At 43.9% G+C, this 25,413-nt stretch overlaps 1 protein-coding gene across 1 annotated transcript in view; it reads right to left on the reverse strand.

Annotated features, from left to right (window-relative positions):
* PKHD1 (PKHD1 ciliary IPT domain containing fibrocystin/polyductin) overlaps positions 1-25,413 on the reverse strand; it is a 244,371-nt gene that overhangs the window by 43,219 nt on the left and 175,739 nt on the right. Inside the window, exon 58 of the mRNA XM_069850843.1 lies at positions 22,722-22,882. Within this exon, the coding sequence (XP_069706944.1) occupies positions 22,722-22,882 (161 nt within the window). The remainder of the gene's footprint in view (positions 1-22,721; positions 22,883-25,413) is intronic.

Consider the following 25,413-nt stretch of genomic DNA (forward strand, 5'->3'; position numbering starts at 1 on the left):
GAAAGGATGGCTTTAACTGATTATAATCAGGGTTGCTTAATCACCTCAGAGTGGAAAAAAAAGCCCCAAACAACAGTCCTTGGAATCAGCATCTTTGAAGACTCAGTAAGCTGACACAGCACAGATTTATGAAGACAGCAGATCACATCCCAGATCAGCTACGGCAGCCAAAGAAAAAATAACAGCTTTAAAACCAAAGGCAGTAGGATACAATCAGACCACTGCAAAAAACATCGACTTCAACACAGATATATAAGGAATGGATGGTCCTGAAGAGACATTCTGGCTACATATTCACTAGCAAATTAAATGTGCCCAGGAGTATTCCCAGACACTGAGGCCACTGCATTCATCTATTAAAGTATCTCAGCTTTCTAAACAGGATGGATTCATCCAACAGACCAACAGGGAACGTTCCTCGGCACATGTTAACTCCCAAACATCACCAAAGAATTGTTTGGGAGAGCCTTAATTGGCCCAGGACAAAATCATGCCAGGGGCTGTTGTAATTGCTTTTGCAGAGCAGAGGATTGTGTTTCCATGTCTGTCGCCTGACATCACTTTATTTTAGCGTGGGCATAGCCCCCATCCACATCAACATCTGCCATGAGCATGGTGCTTCGACCACAAATTTACCTGCAGAGTTAAACAGAGGGAACAAGCCAGGCCAGTTAGAAAGGCACCTCACACCTGTTGGAACAGGGAAACCTGCAGCCAGTATTAATTCTGGGTCCCTTTGAGTGCAGAGTTCATGCTCAAAGGCAAAGATCAAGCAGACATTGTTTGAAATATTTGGTCATCTCCTAGCATCTTGGCTATGTGTTTCAATCTCCCTCCCTCTTTAGGTGTTCTACTGGTGGTTCTTTTCCTGCTGTAGACAGGAGTCTATTGCACATATGCAACAGACAAATTATTGTGGCCTCTCTTTGAGACTTTCTTTGCATGTCCTGTCTGCTTTGCTCCACAGTGATGTGATAAGAGTCACATCATTGAATCAAAGAATGGTTTGGGTTGGAAGGGACCATAAAGCCCATCCAGTTCCAACCCCTCTGCCATGGGCAGGGACACATCCCACTGGATCTCCAACCTGGCCTTGAACACCTCCAGGGATGGGGCAACTATGACTTCTCTGGGCAACCTGGACCAGGGCCTCACCACCTTCGTAGGAAAAAATTTCTCCTGAATATCTAATCTAAATCTCTTCTCTTTCAGCTTAAAACTGTTCCCCCTTGGAAACCCACTTAGATCAGGCTCATTATAACCTTTGCCAGGTGACTTAGAAGCAACACACACCCCTGAAAAGTGAGTGGAGGGCTGAGCTGATGCCTCCTGGCTTGAAGACAAGGGGACATGCAGAGGCACACTCAGCATCAGGCTGGGTGACTCCAGAATGTGATGCTGTTAGAAACAGCACTTTGCCTGGAGGCCCATCTGGTTGAATTAGAAAAAAAAAGAACCATTAATTAACTTGACTTAAGAGAGGGCTGATGCAGGGCAATGTGACCTTTTCTCTATGTCACATGCCACACGGATTTTAGCCTCCCTCTGATGCTTTGTCACCGCCAGTCCTTGTTTTTCAGATCACTGTGTTGCAGGGGGGTGACGGTGACCAAACGGACCGGGGCAACAGGAGAAAAGAAAGACATCTTCATTACTCCAGTGCTCTCTACATCAATGACATCAGAACCTCATTACGCATCTGCCATCTATTCCTTGCAATGTAAATATCACAGAATCACAGGGAAAGTGACTCAACCACCTCCCTGGGCAGCCTGTTCCAGTGCCCAATGACCCTTTCTGTGAAAAATTTTTTCCTAATGTCCAGCCTAAACCTCCCCTGGCGGAGCTTGAGGCCATTCCCTCTCTTCCTGTCCCCTGTCACTTGGGAGAAGAGCCCAGCTCCCTCCTCTCCACAACCTCCTCTCAGGTAGTTGTAGAGAGCAATGAGGTCTCCCCTCAGCCTGCTCTTCTCCAGGCTAAACACCCCCAGCTCTCTCAGCTGCTCCTGATAAGGCCTGTTCTCCAGCCCCCTCACCAGCTTTGTTGCTCTTCTCTGGACTCGCTCCAGAGCCTCAACATCCTTCTCGTGGTGAGGGGCCAGAACTGAACACAGGATTCGAGGAGCGGTCTCACCAGTGCCAAGTCCAGAGGGAGAAGAACCTCCCTGGACCTGCTGGTCACGCCGTTTCTGATACAAGCCAAGATGCCACTGGCCTTCTTGGCCCCCTGGGCACACTCTCTCTGCACGTGTATACTCACACACTGTTTCAGGTGTTACAAAGACGTGGCACGTCACATGTACATTCAGTTCCCATACACATTCCAGGTACTTATGGTAATATTTGACAGAAAAACTAAGAAAGGTATCAGTTTTCAAAATGAAGAATGCAATTATTTAATGCAGCTCAGCTTTGGCATAAATGTGAAGGCAACAGAGGAGCTTTCTGCAGTTTCCACCAGACACCTCAACAAATTGCTGTGATGGGCCAATCTGCTTAAAATTTGTCATTGAATTAGCCCTCCTCAGTGGTGATAGGGGAGCTGTGGTCAACAGCCTCAGTGAAAGCTGATGGGAGCAGAGAGACCTTGGGTGAATAAAACAAAGGCTTGCAGCAAGGAACCTCCCCTCCCTTTAGCTGCAGTTCATATCCACACCCCCTGAGAGAGAGGATTGCTGTTTGAATGGCCTGCAGGTTCAGCAAGACACAAGTGGACTGCATGCCTCTAATCCACCATGAGGTTTCCCTCTGACATCTCTAGGGTCAAGACTATGGCAAGGTCGGCTAGTTTCTCTGTGACCAAGGCCCAGGAGCCCAAGGCAGGGGTTGGAATTAGATGATCCTTAAGGTCCCATCCATCTCAAACCATTCCATGACTCTATGATTGGGAACAGGCTGAAAACCAGGTCTTCTGAGGCTACTTCAGATAAAAAGTCACCTCATTCTGGGGTGCAGTCATCCCTGGGTTCTAACACATTTTGTTTTCTTTTTAGTTAAAAATAAGGCTTTTTACTAGGTTTCTTGCGGAAGCAAGACTTATGCAGTTGCACCATGAATGTGCTCCTCTACCCCTGCCTTCATGTATCCAAGTATTTTGTAGTTCATTCACTATCTTCATTTAAAAGGGTTAGAGGAGATGTCTTAGAAACACCTTTTGACAGCAAAATAACTTCCATCCTCAAGTCCTTAAGCTGAAGGAAAAGTTTCTTTTGAAACTTTCAACTTATTCACTATCAGTCAGTCACAAGAGACAAAGCCATAGGAAATCATAGTTCCCAGTTATCCATGCTCTTAAGACCTTATCCTTCTTTGGAAAACTGAAAAAAACCCACGTTCATATTCATTAATACTTTCTGATTTTTTTTTTAGCAAAGTATGTATTTTGAAATAACTAATTCTATCTAATTCCAAATAATTTTTGTAGGATTTTTATCTTTGTATTCTTTTTACTATTACCTTCAATGAGAAAAAGAATGAAAAAGGAAACTAAGAAAGCTGATACTGATCTTTTGAACACAAAAATGAAAACTCAAGTTTACATGTGAAATCAAAATAAAATGTTTTTCCTGGATAAAACTGGGGGGAAAAAAGTAAACCCCAAAAATAGAATTAATCACCTCTAGGTATTGACATACTACACAAAACATCGACATCACACAATGGCTGAGGCAAACAATCAGAACCACTGCTATACTGCACACACATTTTTTTTCTTTCATATCACCTGCTAGATTGGAGATCTGACAGTGCATCTGGCAAGGTTTCCATAATAGCTACCTCCCCTCAGAAAATTTCCATCAGAGTGGGGTGAATACCTCTCCAAGACGTCACTAGGAAACCCAACCTTGATGCCACCGACCATCCTCTAAAGGCCAGGGTTTGCATTAGTAGATTTTCATCAATAAAATGACAAGAGACTCTTACAAAAACAGGTCAGAGAACATCTTCATACAACATGGGAAATAGCTTTCATGCAATTCTTTTTAAAAGTCCCCTAGATCTGAATTCTTATCTAGTTCACATGTTTAAATGTTTAGACGTGGGCATCCAAGTCTGAACTTGGCTCTTTCAGCCAAGAGAAAACAACACCTTGCACGGGAAATGTATGTATCTGAGAGGCCAGTTTTAGGGTGAGAATAATTATTTGCATTAGGCAAGATGAATCTTTCAAGTAGGACTTGAATCTCCCTTTGAAAAAAGCCTATCTAACCCTAACTATGACACAGCTACACATTCTCTGTAGTGCACCACAACGTCTCCCCCCACACCTGACCCACAGACCACAGCAGCAATAAACTGGCAATTACAGACCCCAGGAACAAGAGGAAACCAACTTTCAGAGCACATGTGATGCAGAGAACCTCAGTCTACCTGAAAGCTTCGTAGGCAGCAAGGCACACCTGGACTGGATGGCCAAGGGAGGCTGCAGGTATTTCTATGCTGCCATCGTCTGCCAGTGCAATCTTTGTGGGGCTGAAAGGTGGCTGGATCTGGAAGCTCACCAAGCCCTGAGTTTCTCCGCAGATCCCTCTTTGAGGCTTGTGTCAACACAGATATTAGGTTCAGGGGTGCAGGGTTTCAGAATCAGAGATATTTTGACCACACCATTGAAAAAGAAAATACAAGGAATAAATACTTCTCACATTCCATTGGACAACATTGGCAAAGAAAGATATGTCAATGTTATACCCATAAATATCTTAGGTAGAGCAAAAAACCTCAGAATAGCTTTAGAAATACTTGTCCATGTCCCATTAAACCACCATGGCTTAAAGTATTGAAGGTTGTTTTTGAAACTTCTCCCAATTAAATCTATGGTTTTATCTCAGTGAAAACACTCCCGTCTTACTAAGCAAACAAGATGTGATCTGCAGTGGACCTCAGAAAATCCTCTCACATCTCATTATCAAACAGTTTAGGTTAGGGGTTTTATAGCTTGACTTTGTAATTCAGCCACAGGATCAGCTCTGTTCCCCTCTGCCTGAGCCTTTGCAGCACTAACATATTCCTTCTGTAACATGAAGAGCAAAGAACAGGAATACAAGATGTTCTTGTGGCCACAAGTTAATTTTGATATAACCTTCCAGTGCTTGACATTGCGGGCACTAACACTTTGGTTGTTTAAAGAGAAATACCAAGTAAGCAAGCAACAAAGGAGCTGGATTTCTGCTTTTGGAGTTCAAACAATCCAGCATTAGGGTTCCTCATCTGGTGCTACAATCCACTTTGATTTCTCACTTCAAACCTTCTTTTTCTCCTAGGTCCTCATAGAATCATTTAGGCTGGAAAAGACCGTCAAGATTGTCCATCACACCTCTGACGATACGCTCAAGCTCTTGGACACACCCAACAGCTGGGAAGACTTTTAACCTTCCCCAGAAGCTCCAAATCATGAACTGAAGTCTCCAGAGTGGCACAAGGAATTGAGTGCCTTCCAGCTGCTAAGGAAGTTACTTAAGATTTAGACTAATCCTTTCCCAGGGTATATTATATGGTCTTTCACCAGCAGACCCAAGGTCACCCTGACATCACTTCTAGATGATCACATCTGAAGCACCTGAGCTTAGGCTGGCACTGAGTCCTAGTGAATGAGTCGTGTTGAGGTAGAGACATGAAAGAAGTGAGGAGATATGGTTGTATGCTCACTGCACACTGGGAGCACAGCCAAAGCCATCATGTGCTTCTTGCCAAGGGTCACACCAACAACTTTGAGGAGGATCTAGGTTGGCTTAGAGTTAGAGCTGCTGGCTGGGTTGGGGTTTTTTCCTTTTTATTTTTCCTTCCGCCTCAAACTCCAGTCTAACCCTTTCAAAGAAAGGCACTTGGAAAAAAGACACGTGTGTTTTGAAAGGCCTTCAACACATCTGCCTCCCAGTGGCACTAAGCAAAAGGCAATATTATTTTCCTAAGCAGCCCCCAGACTGTGAGTATAAAAGCACACAAATTCAGCACCCACAAAAAAAGAGGAATAAGATAATAACCCTGGACAATGAGAAAACCACACAAGTTCACTTTCCATGTCAGTATACATTTCCCTTTAAGAATTTCCATTTCCCTTTAAGCAATTCTATTATTCACACATAGCATTTCTAATCATTCTTTCAAGAGTTTCTATGTAACTTATCAGGGTTTAATGAATGCCAGAATAAGCACTAGAGGGAAAATCCACATAACTGGACAGTAACCCAGAGGTTTTAACAAGACCTCTACATTTTTCTTTTATAATATAATCTTTATTCAAGCATTTTCTGCTTTGATCAGAAAGATGGGTTTTTTATTGGTATTATTATTGACTTTTTCCCACCTACCCTCTTCCTTAATCCACCATCCCATAACTTGTGAGCCCTCCAGGGTTGCTGTGAAGAGTTATGAGTTACAAAGGGCTTCTTTGGAAACATAATCTACAAGTAAAATCAGTCAAAGTAGACAAGTTCGTTTCTACACTGCTGAATCAGGCCCCACACTCGCTTTGCAGAGAGAACAGTTGAAAAAAAGGCCTGCAAACATTGAACACTGCTACATGAATATGTTAGACAGCAAGAGTGACTTGTTTAGTCTGCCGTAACGCAGAGGGTTTGCTTGTATTGGTAGTGCCTATGGGTGACCTTGTGCCCAGGAGCCGTCAGTCACATGAATTCTGGGTTAGAACGACGAAAAGAGTGGATGAGGCAAGATGCATCAGCAAAGAGCACAGGAATTGGATCTGGTTTCAGGCCAAACCTTCCTTGAATGGTTGCGTTGGAAGGCACGGCTCTTAGGACAAGACTCAGACTATAAATGCCTAATAGTTTTCACAAAGTAATGACTGCCTTCAACAAGTGACACAGCCTGTTCCTGCACCTCACAGCAAGCTGTGATCTACTGGGTTTCATTCCTGACGGGTCCTGCTGTTGTTTTATTTCTCTGCTCCCTCTCCAAAGGTGGCAAGAAAGCAGTTGTGCCCTTCTCCTAAGGGACACAGACCTGATACAGCCCAGCCCAGCCCTGCTCCGATGCGAGCTCTGTGTTTGTTGCAGCCGCTCCTCAGACCAGGAAGCAGAGAGAGAGTTTAAATCATTTGTCACGAGGTGCACCGAATCAGTAGCAGAGGTCCAAGAGGAGCCAAAGACTCTCCTCAGCTAATGGGGAAATGATTTTTACCACGTGTCCCCTTCAACTGACTATTTACCCAATGGAGCTGTACTGTCTGCTTCTTTCATAGCTGTTTTGGTACAACCATGAACCCAGCTGGTGCCTCTGATCAGCTAATGCTACAATCTCCTACCGATCCACAGGAGAAGGAAAGCAGTGTGCTTATAGTAAAGACCTTACGGGGATGAAACTTCATTTTCAGTCCAGTAACTGTTGCATCCCAGTGCATGGGAAGAAAACTATGGGGCAGACTTACTCTAGTTTTGCAATGGGTTTATTAATTTCAGAGAAATCACCACAGGAACAAAGTTTATTAGTGAGTAGGAGGAGGTTTCAGGAAAAAAGCCTCACTGAAAATAATCAGTTCCCTTTAATTAATTTCATACAGTTTTATTGTGTAACTGGTGGGTTTAAACCTTGGCCAATTAACTTGTCAAACACAGAAGTTAAATTCCCTGTTGGTCTCTCAAGCACAGTCTATGCCAAAGTTTTAATTCAACTTGCCTTATCCAAGCAACCAGAAAATAGGGCCTCTTGACACTGAGAAGAGTGGGAAGTTACCCAGAACTGTATGAAAAGAATACAAAAGACAAAGGAAAAAAACCAAGGACACAGAAGTGCCAAGTGGGGCCAATATCTGACTCAGGCCCACGACACCTGTTCTGGGGTAGATTATGGTTGTGTGGTTACCTCATCTTGTCAACCTTTTTTCCAAGACAGGCTGAGGTATTGTTGCCAGTTTAACATGTTTACAGCGCAGAATGAGAAAAGAACGCTCTCCTTTTATTTACTATACTAGAACAGCTTATGATGCCACAGTGCTGCCTCACCAGCTGTGTGTCCCTTCCCAGCAACTGCAGAGTGCAGGATGATTTTATAATCTTATGTGTGTGTGTATATATATGTGTGTATATATATATACACACACACATATGCACGTATTAAAACATACATAAAGCTTTAGATGGTAAGTTAATAACTATGTTCTTGGCATGATCTTAGACTGAGCATTTGATGCAAATACTCAAGATGCAAATATTTACTGTCCACTTTCTTAAGCACAATGCCAGTCAACTGACTCTTTCCCAAAGCACTGATCTGCTTCTCCATCAATGCATTAGGAAATTCACATATTCTTTTCAATCAATTATCTCAACGAACAGTTATATCAATAGTGCCACGCATCTTGAGCACCCCAAGGTGCTCATTGTGTCAACCACATGTGCTTTGAACTTGATGGAGTCCGTTACAAATTAAGATCTTGTATGCATTAGTTCAGTAATTATCATGTGAACAGTTGCTTATGGGGTGTATCAACTTCTCAGTACAGGCTTAGTCAACACTTGCAGTTTCACGAGCTGAAGTGCCCTATTGAGTCCCTGTCCTCGTGCACTATGGCTGAATCTGAGATGGATGGTTTCTACTGTTCTTTTTGAGGGGTGAGTGTCACGCAGATCTACGCATACCAGTAAACCAAACAGTGTTAGCACGCGATCTCCTGTATTGCTTCATGGCCAACCACAAACTTTAACTGCTACCACATTCCCCAAAGTAGTTTTGGTCCCTGCAGCCAGCACATTCCAGCACCACACTCAGGCACCACTGGATCTAGGCAAGAGAAGAAATGTCGTGGGGACATAGACGAAGTCATGAGCAAATGGTTTGGCTTAGAGGACTTGTTTAAATTTGCTTTTGTTACTTAGATGGGTCTCATAGAATCACAGAATCACTCGGGCACCCAACAGCAACTTATGTCATTGTCCTGCCAGCATCAGGTATTTGTCTGTAAATAGATATAAAGTTATAGCAAAAAACAACTAACTACAGAACAGCCCCTCCTAAAATACATAGTCCATTATTTCAGAGAATCATGGAATCGCGCAATAGTTTGAGTTGTAAGGGACCTCAAAGCCCATCCAGTTCCACCTCCTGCCATGGGCAGGGACACCTTCCACTGGATCAGGGGCTCCAAGCCCCATCCAACCTGGCCTTGAACCCCTCCAGGGATGGGGCAGCCACCCCTGCTCTGGGCAACCTGGGCCTCCCCACCCTCACCGGAGAACATTTCTTCCTAAAATCTCACCTCAATCTCCCCTCTTGCAGCTGAAAACCATTCCCTCTCACCCTGTCCCTGCCCTCCTTGATCCAGAGCCCCTCCCCAGCTTTCCTGGAGCCCCTTTCCATACTGGAAGCTGCTCTAAGGTCTCCCCAGAGCCTTCTCTTCTCTAGGCTGAACAACCCCAACTCTCTCAGCCTGTGCCCGTATGGGAGATATTTCAGTAACCACCAGGCCGATGCTGTTAGACCTTCTTTTCTTCTCATCCAGTCCTTATTCATCCCACATGTTTCAGTTTCCCCAAGAGATAAGACAAAGGTCTTGTACACAGACACATGGCTCTGTGCCGCCCTGAGCCATCTCCAGATCAATTGTGTTTTGGGCCAAATGAGTCCAACCTGCTTGCTTGTTACTGTGACCGTACAATGCCAGACTGTGCCAAAATCTAAAAGCACAAATCGGAGAGCAAGGCAAACTAAGGTCACACAGGCAGTCATCTGAGTGCTTGCCTGCTTTAGTAATGCCACATGCACACTGTTAATTAGCAGCATGTAATTTTTCCCAGTGTTTCCTAGGAGCCTTTAACTAGTTTGGGATCACACCGTACCAGATGCTACAAAGACACTCCTTTAGTCCCAACCCCAAAACATCCAAAGCCATCACAAACTAAGGAGTGGAGGGGAAAAGGATTAACCTCATTTCATAGGATTATCGAGCGGTTTCTTCAAAGTCACTGAAGGTTTAACAGAGTTCTGCAATGAGCTCAGACCTGCTGAGCGACTCTGCAGCAACAGCCTGTGTTTCCCTGCCACTCCTGCAATAATTCTCTCCTCTTAAGCCAACAGTTGAATCCACTGGCTCCCGTGATGCACGTCTGCCCATGGTGAAACCCTGGCAAGGATTTTGTAAACCAGAAGGATGTTTAAATTGCCCCATTCAAGTAGACCTGAGACTGCTTTTCCCACAGTTCAATCTAGAAGGACTATGCCCAACCTGACGTGGAAGCTGTGTAACCACAGTGCATGGAAATGAGCCCGTCCCAGCCAGTCCTGCTCTTCTGTGCCTCCGAACAGCTTCTGGTTCCGAGCTCGCACCCTGCCAGCCCAAGGCACAGACAGACGGGCCTCAGCTTGCTTGGAAGAGGTCATGTCAACGTGACCAGGGTGCAATGGCCCCACAAGAACTTGTCTTTCACTTCTGCTTTCACCTCACTGTCTTCAAGGCATGAAGCTTTTCTAGTGGTTCTTTTACAGCACCGAACCAGCGTGGAAAAATTAAAGATGCGTTATCTGAAACATCCACAAAGGAAATCCTGTGTCTCTGATGAACCTGACTTCCTCAATTTCCTGTTTGCTGCACAGCTGTCTGCATTGGATGGGTCTCAGGGACATTTTTTTGGACATATTTGTCTACCTCAGTTGGAAGCCAGACTCCTTGAGTTAGAACATAAGGGACTATAATCTTCTTTTTGAAAAAAAAAAAAAAATCTCAGCGAAAACAGAAAGAATGAAAAGAAAACAAACCAATAAAGAATCTGTCCTGTCATAACATTTGAGGTTCTGGTATTTGCTGGCCTTGGAGTGGGTTCAAAATAAATGAAGGAAATGTGTATTTCATTAAATGTTAATATTTGGAAGATAAGAGGGAAAAAATTATGAAATGCTTCCAAGTGCAGTTGTGAGGGCAGAGTCTGTGAGTGTGTGCACAAACACACACGCTTACACCCCCACAAACACACAGGCGTGATTCCAATTCAGAATACAGCTACGTAGGAAGAATTACAAGGAAAGGAATAAAAGGGATTTGTTTTCCCAGATCATTGCTTATCACGTGCATGGCAAGGGCTTTTGCACTTCTCATTAATAATAGGGCTGATTAATCAACATCTAACTAGCCTGCTCCCAGCTGATGGGACGCTTGTGGATGGCTAAACTTGGAGGTCTGGTCCCCGTTCCACCACGGATCACAGTAACCCCATGGCTCCTAACTGACCTGGTCTGTAAAGTTAGGACATAACACGTTTGCCTGTTGGGAACACAGAGCCTTTGGCAGTAACGGGGTCACCAAGTCCCCAGGATTCACTGGTAATTAGCAGATGTGACGCAAGGAAGTTGAACGAGGGATCTAAGGCTCCACATGCTCAGGTATTTTGGAGACAGCTGAAAGAAGGAGAGTATTTGATGTCTGTGCTTCAAACAACACAGCAGAGCAAGACCTGACATTTTCACAAGCTATAGGCAAAGCTTAGATTTTCCACAGCACATCAGAAAATAATAAATCTCTGCAGTTTATTTTCATATATAGCTCTGGACACAGTATTTCCAGGGTCTGTGGAGAGAAAACCTCTCACTGACTGCAGAGCTCTTTCCTTGCTAAACTTAAGCCCTTTACTGCAAGACCATGGGTTCTAGAGTTTAAAGATTTGTTTTCTAACATGCACCAAAAAAAAAAAAAATTCATTTTGTTCTTTGCAGCTGAACCATTTCTGATCAAGCTTGCAGACAAAATGTTACCCCAGGCATAAGTCTAGCATAGGAAAAGAAAGGCATCAAGTGTAGCAAATAACATAAAAATATAGAGTATTCAAAACCCCAAACAAAATCTAGAAGCAGAACCAACTGAAAAACATCGGTGTTGAAGACTAACTTGGTGTCAGGAGATTTTGACTTTCTTATGCTAGACCTTGGACTTCATTAGATCTATCCCCACTTCCACTCCCTCTGGATCCCCCCCACAGTTTGTGCAGCACCTAACACCCCACCTCGCGTGCAGATGCACTGGATTCAAGGAGACTTGACTAGCGTGTTGTGTGAAACAAGCATCACCAAAGCCCTTTTGACAACAGGCGTCTCCAACGCAACATCTCACCCAAATGTCACCTCTTTGCCTTATACTGGACATTATAAATCACTCAATCCCTTGCCTTCAGAAATATTCTCTGCCCAGTAACAACATCTCATGCATGAATGGTAAATGTAATAATTCCAGTTTTATAACTCCAGAAACACTGGGAATCTATTAGATTTATGTTAGCACAACTGAGGGACAATTTGTCCTGAACATTACTGAATTATTCACAGTAATTAAAGCTAACTGAATATTTACCCTGGAAGTTGGGTTTCTATGTTGCTATTGAAAGAAAATGGGGGGTTGCTGAAATATTTTAAGGATTAAACACTTCTTTTTTTTGTGGAAAGTATTATCAGGAAACTATAGTAGGAAACTACAGTTTCTGTCTGCTTTTATTCACCAATACTTTCCAGAAGAAAAGAACCATTTCTATCTCACTATTCCAATGGCTTGCTAGTTTCGCCTTTATGTCAGAGCTCTGATTACAGGAGACAAAGATGAGGTTTTTGGGTTTTGATCTGGTATCGTTGGACAAAATCATAGAATCATAGAATCACTAGGTTGGAAAAGACCCATCAGATCATCGAGTCCAACCATTCCCATCAATCACTAACCCATGTCCCTCAGCACCTCATCCACCCGTCCCTTAAACACCTCCAGGGAAGGGGACTCAACCCCCTCCCTGGGCAGCCTCTGCCAGTGCCCAATGACCCTTTCCGTGAAAAATTTTTTCCTAATGTCCAGCCTGAACCTCCCCTGGCGGAGCTTGAGGCCATTCCCTCTCGTCCGGTCCCCTGTCTGAACATCCTAAACATTTTCACATTTTCAATAATCTGCTTCAGCAGAGGACAGTCAGTAGTTGAAGTAGTTGAAGTCCAGGCTCTGGCTGGAACCCTGGTGCCTACCAAGGTGCTAAAGTTTTCTGTTTAGTTGGGGCACAAAACTGGGGTTACTCTCCAAAGAACTTTTCTTGGGTGTCCAAGAAACGGATACCACGGGACATCCCCTTGGAGAGGACAGAGGAATTCACTGACAGCGTTCTCCTTCCCACTCCAAGTTTTTCTGAACCTGTGGGAGTCTGTTCCCTGCGCGAACGTATCCACCTGCCTTTGGCTGGAGTTGGAAATGAGTTAAAAGTTCCTGAGCGGGAGGAGGCTGCGTTCCCCAGGCTGCCCAGAACCCCTGGGACCCACCGGCCTCCAACAGCCCCACCAGGAGAGCAGGAGAGGGAGAGACAGAGACATCCCTGGGTGTTTGTGCCTGCTTCTCTCTCAAATGGAATTAATGGTGGTTTAATGGGGTATGAAAGGATGTTTTACTGGAAACAATGAGGAACAATTGTCTGGCTCACGTTTCATTTCACAGGTCATTATTGCATTAAGAAGTAAATCGACCAAGTCCGGTAAATAACAGTCTGTGTTTTGCCCAGAGCTCCCAACCAACAATCTTAGCAGCCACCGACTAATATCTTTGTCATTTTTAACCCTTGCAGGGATCTGCTGGAAGCTAAACAATTACAGTCTTCACCCACCCCTAGCAGGTAAGCATTATTCATTTTATTTCTCATCCCTCCTTCCCGCAAACCCCACAAGGCTGCGTTTTTGCATTGTTGTTTTGTTTATTAGACAACCTAGCCAACTGTGAGTCTGGTGGCCTTGAAAAACAACACATATTTTAGTGACTGCTGCAGGCGGCTTTAAACAGGCTGCTTCCTCTGCAAAATTAATTGTTGCAAAACGCAGTGCTTCCCCTATAAAGCTCTGCGAACGAACACTCAGCACTTTGGTTGGATTATAGATACGTCTCTAAGATCTAAGGGAAATAATAGAGCTACACTTGCAGGATGCAATCCCCATTGCTTTTTTTAATTGTGTAAAGATGGGCATCTCGTCTTCCTAACGGCAGCAGCCATCCCGCTCGGACGCGCTGCCCGTAGCTCCGTGCCCAGCTCTCCACTTTCCTGCGTCTCTCCCAAAGCCCTCTGGGCCGACGGTTCATATTGGGAACTTCTTCTAGGAGACGCCAGAAAAGTTTCTGGATGATATCGACAGCAATAAAACGCAGCCACTGGCTCAGGTCTGTGGGCATCACTGAAGTGCTGGGAGCCTACAGGAAAGCTGCAGAGGGGCTCTTGATCCAGGAGGGCAGGGAGAGGATGAGGGGGATGGTTTTAAGGCAAGATTTAGATTAGACATAAGGAAGAAATGTTCTCCTGTGAGGGTGGGGAGGCCCTGGCCCAGGTTGCCCAGAGCAGTGGTGGCTGCCCCATCCCTGGAGGGGTTCAAGCCCAAGTTGGATGGGGCTTGGAGCCCCTGGTCCAGTGGGAGGTGGCCCTGTCCTTGACAGGAGGTGGGACTGCATGGGCTTTGAGGTCCCTTCCAACCCAAACCACTCTGATTCTATGAGTCTGTGATTCCGTGAAGTAAAATCATAATTGGATGAATCAGTGCCTTGGGAGAGAAGGCTGGTATCTGAGATACCACTGTCTAAGGAGACGTCCCAGATAAGGAACTTGCCTCAGTTTTGGTTCCCTGGTGCTGTGAACTCCGTTTAGGTCCAGTGTATCATTTTCCATGGGACCAGCCTCTACACATATATTGCACAGGCTGAGAGGGACCAAGCAAGGGGCTGGGAGAGAATCTCTCTGCACTAATTTCCTCCCTAGTAGTCACTTTTTGTCTTCGTCAGTAGTATTTAGAAAGTCCTAATTACCAGACCTTCCCACTACAGCACCCTGGCCTTTGGACCAATAAATCACAGTCAAACTTCAAAGATTCCTGCAAGCCATGGAGCATCCTTACATAATTTTGAAAACAGGTCCAGAAAGGACCTTCTGAAGTTATTTGATCAATTCTCCACTCTCCCCAGGGAAAGGTATGGGGAGGTTCAGATGGGACATTAGGAAAATTTTTTTACTGGCAGAGTGGTGAAGCCCTGGCAGAGGCTGCCCAGGGCAGTGGTGGGGTCCACATCCCTGGAGGGGTTCAAAAAAAATATAGATGTGGTGATTCAGGGCATGGTTTAGTGGGCACGGTGCGGTTGGACTGATGGTTGGACAGGATGGATGATCTTAGAGGTCTTTTCCAACCTTAATGACTGATTCTATGACTTAAAAGTGCTTGCATAACTTCCACTGACAGGGACTCCCCAACACACCGAGGCCAGCCACTCCAGTGTTTTGCTGTCTTTATTCTCACATTTCCCCCCTACTTCTAAAATTATCTTTGCTGGAATTTCAGCTCATTATTTCTGATTCCATAGACTTGGGGAGCAATTTATATTTCTACTCCACAGCAGCCTTCTATATTTTTGAAGGCAGTTCTTAAATCTCTTCTCCTCAAGACCGAGCCACCCAACTTTGCCAGCCATTCTTCACAGCTTCTGCTTTCCAGATGCCTAATGATTCTTTTCACCTTTAACTGACAGGCTCTTAAATTAATCCATCGGTGATGTGTGCATCAGTTACTCAGGTTTCATGGACCACTAATGCTTTATAAATCACATCTTAAGAAGAACTACCCTGAAATAATGGCCTCATCCTGTCTATGAAAAAAAGCTTATGCTTGGGTCTCAGACAACATTTATATACAGAAAGGTAGAGAAATGGATATCAAATCCATAACTTGACTCCTAAATGAAGGTGACAGGGTGTTTGGGGGGCACAGAGCTATATTTTATCTCAGAGGGAAACAAACGAGCTCTCCGAGCTTTCACAAACTCTAAAACCGGAGTAATTTTTCTAAATAGCTTCCTAAACACAGGAGTTCGGTTTTGAAAATGACAAACCTGCTGTAACCTCAGGGATTAAGGCTAAAAGGAAAAGCCAAGAATTTCTGATAGCAATTGTAGGCGGAAACTGTTTGCTGGCACATCTTCAAAAAGGATTGCTATCCTAAGGGCCAAGGTTATCTCCCAGAGTCAGGGACCTGACTTTGCAATCGCTTTTTCCAAATTTCATTATTCCTAATGGATACATACACATATTTTACATTTTATGCAGCCGAACACCAGTGCATGCCTGATTAAAAGTACCGGAGGAATTTAGAAATTAAGAAGAAAAGATGGGACAAAAAATAAAACTCCATTTACTGCAATGAACATGCAAAATGGATGGGTTTGCCCAAGGTTTTTTCGATTCATCATGAGAAAAGCATTTGATGCTCCCCACAGGAACATGAAGATAAAGTTTAATAGGCTTACACGATTGTGCATGTGTGTATATATTTATATATATGCATTTCTCTGTAATAATTGCATGGACAGTAAACAATGACATTCATCTCATATCCCAGTTTCAGAATTGAGGAAAAAATACCTTTGGAAAAGGAAAATAACTATTAGAGGCTGAGATACAGCTGAGTTTGAGAGAGAGCAATTTATAGTATTTCAAAATGGAACTGTCATATGGTCACACTGGGCCCGGTGCTGACCTCCTGTGCTCCATCTCCAGCTCTGGTCTGTTCCCCCATGACAAAGCAAATGATGCCAGGGGTGTTTAGCCCTGGCAGCCTGTTCACGGAGGCAGAGTCCCCACGTGCCTCCCGTTATTTCCCCGCTAGTGGACTCATTACCTTCACTTGTCCATCCCTCTGCCTTCCTGCCCTCCGCTAAGCAGATCCTTTAGCTCAGCAGGTTCAGTCGTCTCGCATCTGATAAGCTACCATGTAAGCATCAAAGATATAAAAATAACTTATTTTCTCTTTGGCTTATTTTAAACCTTGCTCTGTCATGAACAAGAAAAAAAATTCTTCCAACATTGTTCTCGATTTTGGTCTCAACTTAATTCTCAACTTAATTACAGTCTCATGAAACCCTTGCCAGAGCTGTGTTTGCAGGAAAATTAAGTAAAAGTTACAGGCATTTTCTTATCATATTATGTTTGGTTTTATAAAACAATAACTTGGTAACAGCTCTTTTAATGTCTGCTATTGGCACTTTCAATCCATTTTGCATGGGCCAATTATTGCAGAAAAAATAAATTTCTATTTGTGAACAACAATAACAAAAGAAAAGAATCAGAGGAAAACAGTAAATGTTTCACTCCAACATTGCATCTGTTTCATCCCTTGCAAATCAAGCAAACCTGTATTCTATTCTCAAACACCTTTAATTAGTACACATGATTATACACAGCAGGTGTAGCTAATCATAGTCCTTGGAATATTAAATATAGTGGGTGCAGAAATTTCCCGCAGCTTTAGCCCTAGATCGTAGCAGCAGCCTGAACGCCACAAAGATGCACTTCCTCAATCATTATTTGAGAATTTTATTTATGGAATCATAGAATGTCTTGAGTGGGCAGGGACCCACAAGGACCACTGAGTCCAACCCCTGTCTTAGCCTTGGCCAGACTCTTCTGCAATGTTGTCAGGCTGTGACTGTTCCCTGGGAGCTGTTCCAGGGCTCCACCACCCTCTGGAGGACGAAACTTGTCCTCATGCCCAATCAAACCCTCCCCTAGCATCTTCCTGCTATTCCCTCAGGTCCTGTCCCCGGTCACCAAAGAGAAGAGCTCAGCATCTGCTCCTCCTTCAATAATAAAAATTACCAAAAGAAAGAAGTTTGCACAAAAATCCTTGATCCGCATCCCTGGGAATTTTGAGCTGTCTATAGCTACCTCTGACCTTTTCTCTTATTTCTGATGAAACCTAGCAAACCTGCATAATTATTTATGACATTTAGTCTCAATGCGATGCAATTTTTTTATAACAGCAGTTGACAAAATTGAGTGTTTTTGTGTCTGTGCAAGATGCTTCAGACAAGCAGTTATTTATGAAATAGCTACATTTTATGATCTAGAAAATGTGCCGATTGATTCTGGAGAGCAAGCGAGACTGCTGCAGGAGTTTCACAGCTTTAGATTTGTCTGGATTGAAAACAGCCCGGGAAAACATAGTCTCAGTTATCTGTTAAATCAGATAAAAAGATCAGTTGTCCACAACACACTAATCCTCTCAGCACCAGATTCCCACTAGAGCTGATTCATTTTTGTCAACAAAGCACTTCTTTAGTTTTTTAAATGCTACTTAAAAAAAGTTTGGGATTTTTTTTGTTTAAAACCACAGTCTGAATTTAAGTGTTCAGTAAAGTTCAAAAAAAGGCTCCAGGCATGATTTTTAATAATAAAGTAGAATGTAAAATACATTTCAGGTGATTCTAGTTATTACAAGCATACTTTTCAACCTGTCTAAGCAGTGCAAGGTGCTTTTAGATTTAGAGTCTGGCTGTCAGGGTTTGGGAAGGATCCGCATTAATTCAACAACTGACCTTGGGCAAGTCACAAATTCTGTTCTTTTTCCTGTGTCAAAATATGTACAACACCCCCCCCAAGGGCATTACAGACCTGAATTTCACTGATGCTTCTACTGTACCCAGAGAACTTACAAGGAGGTGCTAGGTTTGCCTGAGCAGCAAAATAAATGCATTTATTCACAGTAAATGCAAGGAGCACATTTTGAAAATGGAAAGAAGTTACCCAGTAGTTAAATCCTACAGCCCAGAATTTCCTTACCTTTTGGGACACCAGAAAGACTCCATTGGATAAAAGTAAGGAGAACAGAGATTCCATCCATTACACCATCATAAAGTAGGATACATGAAGACACTGCTGTCATGCAAACCTAAGGATCTTTGTGCATCTCTCAGAAACCAGCATGGAAGTCACCTTGGGAACTCTGAATCATAATTAACAGTTTCATGAGACACAGGAAGTTTATTATTTTGGACAAATTTGAAGCCATGCTAAAAGGAATAATAACTGGAAGGACTCACTTCTGGGTCTGCACAAGGTCACTGGGGGCTGGATCCCTGCCTGCATGAATTTGAACCGATCGTGAAAAGCCCAATATCATCTGGGGTGCCGACCTGCCTGCCTGCTGTAACACCCTGACACCTGGAACCCTCATACCCTAACGTTTAACCACAAACAGCAGCTGAGATTAAAAACCCATATAGCAAACCGCAATCTTTTGTGTTCACTTGGAACGTTAGAGTCATGTTCTCCCCTCTAACAAGTGGGAAAAACACTTGTGCAAGGCCAGACAACAGCAGACGGATTTTCTGATGATTTCCTTTCTTCACTCCCCTTCCCACATTCCCTTTTCTCCACCTATAGACTCATCATAACATCTCTCCTATGAAGCAGGATAAAAGAAGACAAACAGGTTGTTGAGTTACTGATGCTCAGTGTCTGACTGCGCAGAACCAAACCAATATCCACTCGTTTCTGCTTTTCTTCATCACTTTTCCACTAAGTTGGGCCGCTGACACTATTGACAATTTAATACTCGGGTTACCTTATTTGTTTCACCAGGATTCATACTTGCCTCCATGCTGTTGAACGTCATAAATGATCTCAGTGATGGGATCGAAAACACCTCACTGAGCCTGCTGCTGAGACTAAGGTGAGTGGTGAGGTGGATGCATCAGAACGGGGACCTGGAGAGGCTGGAAGAGTGGCCAGCAAGACCAGCACGACAACCTCTAACTCAAGTGCCCCATGTAGGCTGGGATCTCTCTGGTGGGGAGCTACCTCGCTTAAAGGGACCTGGGGGTCCTAGCACACAGCAAGCTGAAAGGTGTCGCAGCACCCTGACAAATTCTGCTATAGAGCTTGTGATTCTGGTATTTCCTTTATCCCGGTACCATCTAGTGCTCCAGGCCTGGCCCCGAGCTCTTTTGTAAGAGGTTTGGTACAGAGATGAGTTTGGGGAGAAAAACATTTTGTCATCCAAAAATGGCAGCTCAAAGAGATTAAAGTAATTACAAATTCATGTTAAACTCATTAAATTGTTTTGGATAATTTGAAAAATGATACTGTGGAAGTTCCTTATAAATGATTTAGGGAAGGGGGGGCTGTTGGAAAACATTTCCTGCTAAACTTTTGAAACATTGTACTTAAAAGAAAAAAAGAAGAGAAAAAATGCCCTCAGATTAAAACATAATCATTCTTTGTTTGATTCAAAACCACTTTTGTTGTTGCTCATTTTTCTTTTAGTAGAAATAATCATAACAAAAATCTTGGATTGGTTCCCTCCTGGGTGTTTTGGGTATTTTTTTCTGAATTCTGCAGTTTATCCAGAAAAAGAAAACTTCAGTTTTATGTGAACAGCTCTGCTTCTACAGGAAGCCACAATACAAAGGCCTGCTCTGTGACCCAAGGAGCTAACACAGCAGGTAGGAAGGTACATGGGAAGACAAAAGAAAAGAGAAGTGTGTATGTGATCACGTACACATTGCATGGTTCCCTCCTGCCTGCCTGCAGCGAGCAGAACTCAGGAAGCCAAGTGGTCCTTCCTTGCTTTTAGATAAACGCACATATATATGTATACACAATAATATATTGCATATTTCCTATATCGATTGTGTCTTCAATAAAAAATCATGTGAATTCAAGAGCATTCATTTCATCCTGAACGGACCTCCCATGCCCCAGATGTGGCTGTCCCAGCCCCTTCCCTACAGCAGCATCCTGAGAAAACATCTTCCTGGCTTTTGTGTGCCTAAAATATACCGAGTGATTTGCTTTTCCCCCTAGATTAACCAGAATATCTAGAAATGGCTGAGGGCAAATAATTTCAAGCTGATTGTCCAAACTGCATACTTAAAAGCAATACATAGATGTGTCTGGATAAAGATGCAGTTAAGAGGATGAGGGAACCCAGAGCTTTTGAGTCTCAAAGAAACTTGTGCCCCTGAATTGTGGAAGTGCAAGGATGTTGTGCAGCTACCTGAAAAGACTGTGTCCTGTTTCTGTGGTTAGTCAGGCTGGCAGAGCACTAACGGCCGCACGGCTCTGCTCTGACCGAGCTGCTGGAGCTGGTCAGACCTACTGAGGTTTAACAGGGAATAGTGGATGCACAGGTGAGCTCAGCAAGTGGGTCTTGAGCACCCAGATAACATGAGCACGAAATGCTTATCTGGACTGAGGAAAGACACAACTCTAAAGGCCAAATTCTGCTCAACAGCATTGTAACACCACCACCTTCGCTGGTCTTGAAGCACTATCATGCCAAGGGGGAGCATGGGCCCACAGAAGATTTGTGGGAGCAGGAAAGGTGAGAATTTTCTCCTGTTTGCCTGGCACAGGAGCCTGCACTGAGCTGTGCGAGTTACTCGGTGCTACGGCACCAAGAAGGGGAAGGAGCGGGGAGAGAAGAGGGCAACCATGAATTCACCTAAGCATCAAGCTGTGCCTTTCCAAATGTTAACCTTGAGAGAAAAGGAACCGCAGATCAGAATGAGAAATACAGAGGAATTTAACGTGCAGTTGTGAAGGAAGGGAGGCAAAAACATCCCCGTTCATATTTGGGCAGCAAGAAGAAAACACAGCATTTTTGTTATAGCCTGAGATGCAGGCAGCATTTACCATATGCTGTCATCTCCATTACACAAGGAGATAAACCTCGTGGAGTGCAGGTTACACTGTCAGAGCAGTTCAGATGGTGGGGATTCCCAGCATGCCTGCAACTGTGCCAGGGTGTGCTAAAAACCATGTGATCTAAATAAAATCCAGGTTCTGTATGCAACATGCATTAATATGCCAAGTCATAATACTGCTAGGGTATTAGCGCTTGCATGTGGTTCATAACCAGGGCAGAAAAGGTGCAGTAAAAAACCAGTGTGTTTGTGTCTAGCCAACACGCTAATCAGCCCTGTAAGAGGCCAGTTAGAGTGAAATCCTTAGAGGACAAGCCTGCACTGTTTACACATCAGATATTTTGTTTAAAGTTCTTCTCATGTTTAATCAGATTTAGACTGGGATAGAAAACAGGATTGATGCAGTCCTTCCCATCAGCCTCCCACACCACTGGAGTCACAAAGGATGCGCCTCTTCAGCAACGCGGCCACCAGCAGCAGCAGGCACAGGAAATGCTAATGTAATTAAAGGGTTTGTTTGGAATCAAAGAGCAGAGTTTTAATCAGGATGAAAATGGAGCCTTGCTGTGTGAACCTTCAGAAAGTGGTTACCGAACAGAATGGGTCTTTTCAAACCAGAGAGACGGGTCTTTAAACTTCTGGAGCGGGTTTGCAGCTTGATTATCTCCTCAGTGGGATATGGATGAAAATCCTCTCTGGGCCAATTACTGTGATTATTTGGCACTTACATAACATTTCCATGGCATATTGTACTTAATGCTCTCAGAGGACTTTGCAAAGGGCAGGTAAGTTCTGGTCTGGCCTTAAAAATGAATTAATTAAACCCTAAAGGGGCTAAGGATGCCAGGTAGCATAATTCTGCAAGAGGACAGAGAGGCACTGGTGGCCACAGAATAGTGCAATGAGGCTTCCCAGGCTTCTACACTCTAATTAGAATCATAGAATCATGAAGGTTGGAATGGACCTCTAAGATCATCCAATCCGACTGTCAGTCTAACGCCACTGTGCCTACTAAACCATGTCCCAAAGTGTCACATCTACACGACACCTCCAGATGTGACTCCATCACTGCCTGGGCAGCCTCTTCCAATGATTCACCACTCTTTCAGTAAAAAAAAATTTCTAAACATCCCGTGACACGACTGGAGGCCAGAGTAATTCATTGCATCCATCCTGGAAAGCCATCACACAGTTTGGAACCACGACCATCAGTTGTAGGTCTCAATGAAACCCTGGTGTAAACCCATACCTGGTAGGTCAAACATATGCACGACATTGCAAGCACTCCAGGTAGTGCAGGTACTTACCAGCTCGCAGGTAGAACTGTGTCCACTCAAATTCTGATTTTGGGAAAACAGAAACAGGTGGTTCTAAGTCCAGGACGCCTCCATCCAAATCCTTGAAAAGGGTCTTCCTTGAGCTTTTGCATCTCTCTTCAGGGAACAAGGTGTCTTCAGAGGTCTGTACGCTGACAGGTAAGAGAGGTAACATTATTATAAAGAACAGAGAAAAGAAAAAGTATTAGACTGTTGTTTGTAATTTATTTACACTGGCAACAAACACTTCTGCACATATGGACAATGTCTTGATATGTACTAGGTGAACCCCCATGCCCAGGAGAAGAAAGACTTGGAAAATAAGTGAAAATAAATGAAACCTAAGCATAACATAAGGTCTGGAACAGTCTCTAAAGATGAATTCTGTAGCAATATTTACACTGTGGCATGTTTGACATCCAAATCTCCAAGATAAGTGCAAATCGGCATCTGCCCTCTCCAAATGTCGGCTGGGATTGGCCAGAGAACATCATCTTATTTCCAGTATAGCTTCTATCCCCAAATCTCCTCCTCCTTGGAGTTTGTTTTGGCCAGCGTGGGCTGTCATGGTCCTTAGAGCCAGCTATGAATTCGCACTTTGAATACCTGTGGTTGCCTCTTGGATTTCCTGAGTTGAGGAACTGCAGTGATAGAGCCACCAACGCCCACAGGCCAGCAGTGCCTGAGCAGATGACGCCGTAACTGCTTAATGAAGGGAAAATGTGCACTGCAATGAATGACCAGGGCGCTCTCTGCAGCGCTGATACGGCACAGGCAGTGCTCTTCACACCCACTCGGTGATGGATTGTTTATTTTTTGCTAACAGATTGGTGTATGTTGGCGGTCCAGCAGTACCTGGCAGCCTTGTTCCCTACAACTGCACTTTGGAATGGAAGAGCCCTCTGAAGGGCCTGAAAAATGCACGCTCCCATGACCAAGTAAGCTTCTGCAGGAGGAAGGTGGAATGGCAGAAAGCATGAGAAAGTGAGCCAGCAGGTCACATGCTTAAATAAATCACAGAATTGTAAAATCATTGAATGTCCTGGGTTGGAAGGGACCCACAAAGACCATCAAGTCCAACTCCTATCCCTGCAAGGACAACCCCAACATTCACACCGTGTGACTGAGGTCATTGGCGAAAACCTTCTTGAATATTGTCAGGCTTGGCACCATGACTGCTTCCTTCTGCTAGGAATTCAGAGAAGTTTGTTGCAGGTCAAGGAGCCACTTTGCATTTCTAGAACGAACAAGGATTAAGGTGTTTATAAGCATGTTTTGTTTGTTGTGTTTTTTCTTTCATACTCAGGTGCTTGGAACTGTGTCTGAAAAGTTTATTGTCTTAATTTATGTTCTAATAAAAAAGTAGATTTTCCTAGACAAGTGTCTCTATTGACTACAGAATGAGTATAGTGCCTAATTCTTAGATCTTCGAAGTGTAGTGGCCTGAATCACAAAACGAGGATCTTAATTGCTTTAACAACATTTTGACTAAAGGTTTAACACAGCTTAAAGGAACCAACCAACTGGTCACATCACTCCTATTAAAAAATACAATGAGACGCAATCACTTATGATCCAAAGAAGTCCATAGAAACATCTCTAGACTGTCACATGGATACTCCTTTAAAGAAACAATTTCTTGTGCTTAGGCTGGAAAAAGCCCATTATTGACAATTTGAATATAGTGAACTGATAGGCAGAGATTTACAGTAAGGGCAGCAAAACAAATGGGCCATTTTTTTCCCAGCCAACACTGCTCAAAAGGGGTGGAGAACAAAGACAGCTCCTCCGATCCTGGCAGCTAGTTCAGTTCTTCTCAGAAGATCCATCATTTCGGTTGGTTACGTCTACCTGTGAGACGAGAAATGTACTTCACAGTCCTGCCATATTCCCTGATGTTTCGATTGCCTCTCTTGCTCTCAGGCAACGCTCACCTTCTCCCTGACAGGACTTATCCATCAAGATATCCCTTCAGGATGCTGAAGCAGAACAATGCAGCCACAGCCCGGTTCAAGCAGCTGCAAAGGTGGATTAACTAAACGCACGCAGACAATGCACGAGGAGCACTGAGAGGTGCAATCTCCCTTGGAGTTTCACTAGATTACTAAGAAAGTGTTTAGTAATCCATGTGCATTCATCATGTTTGAAAATCCTCAGCTCTTGCCGCAGACTGCATATTCAGCAGCGCACTAATAGCGTAATAGTGTGGGATGGATACAAGAGTGAAACATAATGGGAGCTGACAAGCTGGACAGGTCTCAGAAACCCACACGCAAACTCGTGCCCTGAGCAAAAAGAAAAAATGTAGGCTAAAATAAAAATTCTGGCAGAAGGCTGGAGGGGCTGTAAGCACAGCAGTGTGGGACACCTCCAATTATTTCTGACTGGCAAGTGAAGTCCATGCTGGATTTTTTTGCCACTTCAAGCCCTCCCTGACACAGCCTCTGCATAGTGTTCGCTGCTTGTAATAAATAAATAGGCATGTGGTTTCCATTGGATGCGGTTATGTTTCAGCCACTGCAACCAGCAGCAACTTAAGGTCACAACTGAAGCTCTCCCCTCCCTCCTCTGTGTTTCTCCACGTTCAGACGATATTCTCCCTGGGCAGGAGCAGTTCTGGCAATCGTTTGACATCTCACAGCCTGCTCAGTACCAATCAACATTTCTCATGTGATCTCGCAGG

This window comes from Phaenicophaeus curvirostris, chromosome 2 (assembly GCF_032191515.1).
Source record: "Phaenicophaeus curvirostris isolate KB17595 chromosome 2, BPBGC_Pcur_1.0, whole genome shotgun sequence".
Classification (NCBI taxonomy): Eukaryota; Metazoa; Chordata; class Aves; order Cuculiformes; family Cuculidae; genus Phaenicophaeus; species Phaenicophaeus curvirostris.